General features: G+C 44.9%; 1 protein-coding gene across 1 annotated transcript in view; it reads left to right on the plus strand.

Moving 5' to 3' along the window:
* LOC102296481 (guanine nucleotide-binding protein subunit alpha-13) overlaps positions 1 to 7,285 on the plus strand; it is a 25,550-nt gene extending 18,265 nt beyond the window's left edge. Inside the window, exons 3-5 of the mRNA XM_005949520.3 lie at positions 1,102 to 1,152; positions 2,753 to 2,953; positions 3,742 to 7,285. Coding sequence (XP_005949582.1) covers positions 1,102 to 1,152; positions 2,753 to 2,953; positions 3,742 to 4,131 — 642 coding nt within the window. The 3' untranslated portion in view covers positions 4,132 to 7,285. The remainder of the gene's footprint in view (positions 1 to 1,101; positions 1,153 to 2,752; positions 2,954 to 3,741) is intronic.
* The last annotated feature ends 871 nt before the right edge of the window (positions 7,286 to 8,156 follow it).

Below are 8,156 nucleotides of genomic sequence, written 5' to 3' on the forward strand. Positions count from 1 at the left end.
TCACTGCTGTTTAGTTTCCTGTCTTCATTTATGTTGGAAGTGATAGCAGAGCTGTACGTTTGAATCTTTTCAGAAATCTCTCAGTCAGAGCATGCAATATTATGTAAACTAGCGAGCTAACTTCCGCTAGCCTCCTGCTAACTTCTAACTTAAATGTAATAAATTCAGTTTTCATGGATGCCTGGAAGTTAAACTTCATAGTTACACCTGGTAAAGCAGCAACGCTGATGATTTTTATGACCGTTTTTAACTCTCAGTGATGTTCGTTTGACTTTGGGACCTAAAGAGACGGAGTTTAGGACCCAGATTACTCCCAGATTTACGAGCACCTTAGTGCGACAAATACGGCAATAACGACGGCCGCTTGCATGTTCTACAAAAAACTGTGCTTTGTTGTGTATCTGACAGACAAACACCAAACCAGTTCCACATCACTGAAGTTGCACCATTTTTACAAACCAATTCTGGTTCATCTGTTTCACTCAACGATCCGCGTTCCCCCTTCTCATTCTCCGTCGCCGCCATGCTTTTTCCACCATGTGCGTATGAAAACAAAGGCACTGCGCATGTGTGTTTTACCCATATTGTATCGTGATATCTTATTTTAAAATTATACCGGTATTACCGTGAACGGTATAATATGGCCCAGCCCTACTCCAGTGCTTAGTAATATGGATCCATGGCTTGAGACAGTAATGAGAGAGGAAACCTACAAAGATGCAGTCTGAGTGCTGCGTACCTGCAGGATACAACAGGGCTTCGTAGACACCAACAAAGCTGTGATGGTTTGGGTTTAGCATCACTGGCTGAACTGGGTCATACAGGTACTGCTTTATTATTTGGCTCTGACTCCCAGGCAGTCCCATTACATGGACGGTTTCTACTGTTCAGCTGCTCGAGCTAATCCATGAGCTTGGCTCTAAAAACCTTGTAGGATTGTGTTGTGGATGCATCAGTCTAAAAGCAGCTAAATGTATTTTTCTAAAAGAAAAAGGATGGGTGGTATCCCATTAAGTAAATGACATTAATGCGAATACCTCCCATGCAGAGGAGGGTCTCATGTGTCACGTCTGACATGGATCTCCACTCTTTCTCTTTCAGGGGGAGTCGGTCAAGTATTTCCTGGACAATTTGGAAAAGCTCGGACAGTCGGTAAGTCCCAAACACACACTAACAGAATAAAAGTGTAGTAACACAACTTTGTGTGTTATTTTACACATTTAGGGACAAAGTCTCAGACATGTGGACGATTTTAGCCAAAAACTGAAAACTGCTAAAAGCTTAACTCAGCAGTTTCAAACTATCCAGCTGTGACGAGGAGACGAATGAGTTTGTTTTTCAGCCGTTTCACTGGACCGTGAGTTACTCTTGGACATGTTTAGCTCAGTTCACGAGGCCTGGCACTGAAACTGAACTGGGCTTCCCAGAAACTAGATCATCCATCCCTCCACCCATCCCTCCCTTCATCCACCCATCCATCCAGCCATCTAGCCATCCATCCACCCATCCCTCCATCCCTCATCCATCCACCCATCCATCTAGCCATCCACCCATCTAGCCACCCATCCATCCATCCCTCCACGCACCCATGCATCCACCAATCCATCGACCCAGCCACCAATCCATCATTACAGTCTATTCGTGATTTAATAAGGGAGTGGATTGTTTTTTTGGATTTTGTTTCCCACACGTGGCGAGGTCGGTTTGATAGTTTTTTCCTGTAAAAAATGAAATCATTATTTAAAAACTGCGTTTTGTGTCATCTGTGTTCAAGAGCCGAACATGCACACATAAATCATAAGAGTTTTTCATGCACTGTAATTCTGCATCGAATATGCTGATATCAGTAAACCTGTAAATGAAATGCAGAACATCAGATTATACTTCCAAAGTTTTGATGTGCCATAATTGGATTTTCAAATGTGGAAAAACAAACACTGACAACATCTAAGGACATCAGAAGGCAGTGGGATTTTCCCGCACTATGACAACACATGTCTGGTCTCATCTGGGAGGTTATTGGTGATATTTTCTTTGCGTTAGCATTCAGAGATTAACTGTGAATCCCAGAACGTTGTGTTTTCCAGGTCTGGTTCGGTGTGTGGCATTAGTTAGTGTGTTTATTTAGCCACTTTCTTTGGATATTCCTGCAATTCAGAGCCGTGTATAGATCAAAAGTACTTTTTTAGTCTTTTAGATAAAGAGCATAAATAAAAGTAAAAGTTCTTTAAGGACCACAGAGCAGCCTTTTGTGTCTGACAGCGAAACGTCAGACGACTTTGAAGGGAGACGCTGAGTGCTGAGGGTGTGGACAGTGGTGCGAGTACTTTGAGGAGCTCCTCAGTCTTATTGGCATGTCACAGAGCAACAACAGTCTGGGGATGGGGGTGATTTGTCCATCAGTAGGGATTGAGTTCACTATAATCAAACCACACTGCTGGGCTGGCTCTGCATGGCTCTGCACGGCTCTGCATGGCTCTGCATGCTGTGGGTTGTCCTGGTTGATGCGCCTCTACAGCAATGCATGGAATTTAAAGCCAGTGCTTTAGGACTGTAGGATTGGCACATTGGGAGGTCATCTTTTCTTTTGGTAGCTGATCTCTGAGTTTCTTTTAAAAACAGTTGTTTGTTTTGTTTGTTGTGTTTTTAAGTAACTCTTAAGTAGATCAGTGCAACTTTACCAGTGAATGTAAACGTTTTGGTGTAAATCTTGACAAAAGCATATCACACTGCAACACTTATCTGCTTGCAGGACTACCTTCCCAGCCAGCAGGACATCCTTCTGGCCAGAAAACCCACCAAGGGCATCCACGAGTATGATTTTGAGATTAAGAATGTGCCTTTCAAAATGGTGGACGTGGGTGGGCAGCGCTCTGAGAGACGGCGCTGGTTTGAATGTTTTGAGTCGGTCACATCCATCCTCTTCCTTGTGTCCTCCTCTGAGTACGACCAGGTAAGTTATGTGGAAGCAGAGTGTTGCTCAGTATGCTAACCTGGCTAAAGATTCAGCTAACAGCAGTTAGTTGGATCTTTGTCTTCTTACTGAGTTCAGATTGATTGGAAAGCCTGTCTCGAACCCTCTGATGTTCTGTCTACTGGTGTTTTTCATGGAAACCTTCACTAAGTATCCTGCTTTGTTTACTTTGGTTAATGTCATTTAGGGATGTTTTTGTTCAGTGGTGAAGCAGCTTTGAGTCTAACAGTGGTGTGCAGTGATGCTGATTACATAACGAGTATGTATAACAATAAATGGAGGCGTTTGGGAGAGGGGGGTTGCAAAGCAGCTTGCAGGGCAGCAGCAGCTCCATGCAGGGTGATGCAGTTAGATAGCGTGCCCCAGTAGGATATGCATGAAGGAACCGACTGAGCCAACAGCTGGACAAACGTAGAGACTGATCCATCTGTAGATCTCAGCTAACCTGCAGTGCTCTGGCTGGACTCCACAGTCGGCCTTAACCTCACTCTGTGCTCAGATTTGGTGGGTGTGCTTACCATCATTAAAATGTTTGAGAACAGGACATCATATTTTAGACTTCAACTTTCCAAAACCACATCAAAGTTGATTTTCCTAGACGTTTTAGAGGCTTAGTGATCGATGCCCATGATACCACCATCCAGCATGGCTCCGTCACAGTGCACGCTGCTGCGATGGTGAAAGCTACTAGAAATCCTGCTATTTTACTTCTGCTGGTTGAGTCGAGCTGCTTTTCATACCACATGTCTGCGTTCTAACACATCCAGGTGCTCATGGAAGACCGGCAGACTAACCGACTGAGCGAGTCACTAAACATCTTTGAGACCATAGTCAACAACCGGGTCTTCAGCAATGTCTCCATCATCCTGTTCCTCAACAAGACGGACCTGCTGGGGGAGAAGGTGAAGCAAGTGTCCATCAAAGACTACTTCCCCGAGTTCTCTGGTGACCCCGTGAGTTTGGCGGATGTCCAGTGCTTCCTGGTGGAATGCTTTCGCAAAAAGCGTCGCGAGCAGCAACAGAAGCCTCCGCAGCAACTGAAGCCTCTGTACCACCACTTCACCACAGCCATCAACACTGAAAACATCCGGCTGGTGTTCCGTGATGTCAAGGACACCATCCTGCACGACAACCTCAAGCAGCTGATGCTGCAGTGAGGGAGCGCGGCAGGGAAGGGCGGAGGCAAAGGGAACATGGCTTGCAGTGTCTCTTTCAGCAGCCATAGGAGGAGCGGACAGCGCCACTGCTTTCACCCACCCAGGATTTGGCTCTGCCCCTCACTGTTGAACTTGACTGTGTATTAAAGCAACCACTACTATGGCCACTCCCCCCTGTGCTTCTTTGCTTAACAAGCGTGTTCACTGTAACTTATAACAGCCCACTGTGGCTGAGTTCTTCCTGCCCTTAGACCCATGTAACTGACCTGTAGTCCTCACTCTCTCAGGCCACGCCCACACTCCTGAGCATCCTTTATAGTGTCCCTGTATCCTGCTGGAGAGGAGGGGGTGATGCAGGCCGCTATCAGTGACTGTTACCAAGGTGTTGTTGTAAACGTGCTCTTCACTGTGCCTTGGTGTGGATTTATACTTTTCTAATCATTTTGTTTTCTATTGTATGAACACACTGTTTTAACCTATGCATTTTTCTATCTCATAGGGGTTTACACTTTGACATTTGGACTGTTACAGTTATTCAAAGATGTCGGGGTGCTGCAGACACAAACACGCCGCTTGTTGAAAGCCGGTCGGGGTTTGGGGTGACCCACAGTACTGGTGCTGTTTCTCAGGGCACCATTTCTAAACCACTACTGTGATTTGATACAGTGCAGAGCATGTGTACCTTACCCTTGCACCAGTCAAACGGGTTTCCCCTTTATTTGCCACAAAACCGGCCGGAGTTGTACTTCAGAAGTACTCTGGCCGTCGACCTCAGCCTTATTTTACTGCGAGTGATTTGACCCGTGTGCTTGCACATATGCTAACATGTGATTTGTGGATGCTGCCTCATTGACAGTGGTTAAAGATAACACTAAGGGACAAATGTAAAGCGGCTTTTCTCAGGCGGGTGGCAGATGTTGCAGCGCGGGTTGAGCCCCTGGGTTTTCTTCAGTGGTACAGAGAGAGGGATTTTTCTCCTCGATAGAATTATCGCCTTAAGTGTTGCGTATTGCACTGCAGGCGATGAGGTGGCCATGTTGCCTTTTGTCTTAATCAGCTCTTCATTTTGCAGGCCGCCCCTCACCACAGGGACATATTCCCACTGCAGTCTGTGCAGCTAGTTTCTGCTGGCTGCTGTCGTTTTGTATAAAGTTCACGTGTCCATTCTAACGCATGTGTCCCTCACATCGACCTAAAGCTTGTTGCAACCGCTCTAACTTTCCACACAGTATAATGGTAAGTGTTATTTTGCTACGTGGTGTTTTTGGTTTGGGGTTTTTAAGCAGAAGCAGGCATCTATGGGACTGTCTTGTGTTGTTTAAGGGGCTTCCTGTGTCTTTACAACACGAATGCCACAATCCTGTACGTGTCCCTGCAAATAACAGGCTCCGCTGGTCCACGCTAACCAGTTGTAAAAGTAGTCTTGTTGTCTTTTTGGGGGTGAGCAGTTCCACACTGTAGACTTTTGAACAATGGGAACATTCTGTGTGCGTCAGCATAGGTATTTTTTTTGTACTTTCTAATTGTGATAATTGCTAATGTTGAATAAGTAAAGAATACTTAATGTTAATCACTGTTAATAAGTGTTGTGCACAGACTTGTAACTGAGCTGCAAAGCTTCAAAGGGACACGAGGCAACTGAGAAACTGGCTGAAAAGGTTTGTCTGATGTGACCACAGAACTGTGCATTTCCAAATACTATCATTAACTTCTTTGTCTTATCAGATCTGCACCTGCAGTGTTGACTCAACTCAAATAAAGTTTCCTCAAATACAACAGGTGACAAAAACCTGTGTGGGCTGCCAGAGCGATTTCACACTGTGCAGGGGGCGGGGCTTGGAAGAGACCACTCCCATCAGGATGATAGATAATCACTGTCAATGACTGAGTGACCCATCACTAAATGAGGCGTCAGAGTTTGATTTGTGGGCGTGTCATGTTCAGCTCACTGATGGTGCTCCATTGAAGTGACTGCAGTCACAGCGCTGTGACGAAACAGGACCGTGTGTGTGTGTGTGTGTGTGTGTGTGTGTGTGTGTCTCGCTCGTCTGAGCGTCTCATGGCACTGAAGCTTGTTGTTGAAGTGTTATCAGGACAGGCCTGCACCCTGACACCACCCTGATTGTGATTGTTGTCACACAGAAGCATGAGTGTGTTTGTGAGGTCACAGTCTGATGACACTTTTTGTTAGAAGTTGTGCTCCATCAGGATACGTGCCATGTGTACAAAGACACATTAAGCCAAGCAAACTGAGCTCTCTCCATCATTTATCGCTTTGTGCCTGTTTGCATCCATTCTTTACTTTACTGCCATCTTGCTCTCTGCAGCTTCTCTCCTCCTGCTACCCCCAAAAACCCATCTCCATAGAGACTGTGTCAGCTCCCAAACAGACAAAAAACAAACTAAAAACCAGCAACAAACAACTTAAACATAAACAATCACAAAGAAAGAACAATACAGTATCCACATCTGAACCAAAGAGTAACACAGTGAAATGTGGATTATTAAATATCAGGTCTCTCTGCTCCAAGTCTGTTAGTACATGACTTAATAACTGATCAACAAATCGACTTACTCTGCCTTACGTCTTGATGCACGCTCAATCATCCAGGTAAGGAAATCTCCAAAAGTTGATTCTGTTCATCTGGACGTTTTCAGTGGGAGAAACGTTTCGTCGTCATCCAGGTGACGTCCTCAGTCTCAGCTGACTGCAGGTTTCAACCTTATAAACAGGACATAATGACTGAAACCAGCCCAGTGAAGGAACAATGGGCTGGGAGGTGACAGAATGATGCACCAACAATGACCAACTGAGGCCACAAGATGGCAGCGTGAAGGCTGGATGCACACTGGCAGGCCAGGAGCTTTGGCTGCTTTACTTTAGACATAATTGACACGTACCATTGTTAGATTTGCAGTGCTCGTCCTGATCACTGTCTTTATGGCAAGATTTAAAGACACAAAATATGTTTACAGCCAAACAGGTAAGTTACAGTAAAAAATTTGTTTAATTTGGCCTAAACGACAGAGACACGAGACACGGTGCAGTGAAACTGTGGCTCAGTGTGTCACAGGTGGCAGCTCTAACCTGGAACTGGAAACACTTTCTAAGCACTGACCTGAGTTTGGGTCTGAGCTCCACCTGCTGCAGCCGCAACACAAGGAGCTGCTGTTGGTCGTACCAATCAGCATGGATGCTGACCTACACATTCAAAGCTGATCAAACACAAGGATTAGAAGTGAAGATTCAGATTTATTTGTATAGCGCCAAATCACACAACGGTTGCCTCAAGGCCCCACAATGATTGGTTTCCAGGACATGGACCAAGCTTAGTCGATTTCACTTTGAGTTTACTGCAATTGAAGTCCTCGGTTAAAAAGGAAATTCAGTGAGGATCTGAATTTTCTGAAGGTTTCTAGACCAGGTTGATGTGTGGTAGACGGGGTCTCTGTAGAAGTCTGTAGGCTCCCATGTGTTTATCAGTGCTTTGGATTCATTCAGATACCACCTGCTGACTCCTGAGCAAAGAACATCTCACAAAGTGTTCACTCCAGGTTAACTCTGGCCTGAAAGAAATCCTCATTTTTAAACCATTTTTGAAATGTTTTTGTTTAGTTCTGGTTTTATTTTTAATGAATTCATTTATTTTGTTTCCGGCTGTCTCCTGTTGTTGTCGCTGTTAACATGTTAAAGTCTGTGCTTTAAAGAAGCAGGATGTGGCGCTTGTGATGGTTTAAAAGAGGGTTCCAGCCTTAGAATGATTCTGTTTAAAGCATGTTGAGGCCTGAAGTGTCCAAACACAACCTAAAATTTCTCTTTGTGCTCAGGGCCTCATAGTTTGTGACTGGTGAGTAGTGATGGGTGATAACTAGGGCTGCCACAAACGGTTATTTTGATAGTCGACTAGTCACCGATTATTTTTGCGATTAGTCGACTAATCAGATCATCATCCATTGGACGTAAAACGTACAGCTTATTGCACCAGCAGCATCTGCTCTTATATAACTATCATTAGCTTACAGCT

The sequence above is a fragment of the Haplochromis burtoni genome, unplaced genomic scaffold (assembly GCF_018398535.1).
Source record: "Haplochromis burtoni strain Fernald_Lab_line unplaced genomic scaffold, NCSU_Asbu1 Contig_671, whole genome shotgun sequence".
NCBI classification, from domain to species: domain Eukaryota; kingdom Metazoa; phylum Chordata; class Actinopteri; order Cichliformes; family Cichlidae; genus Haplochromis; species Haplochromis burtoni.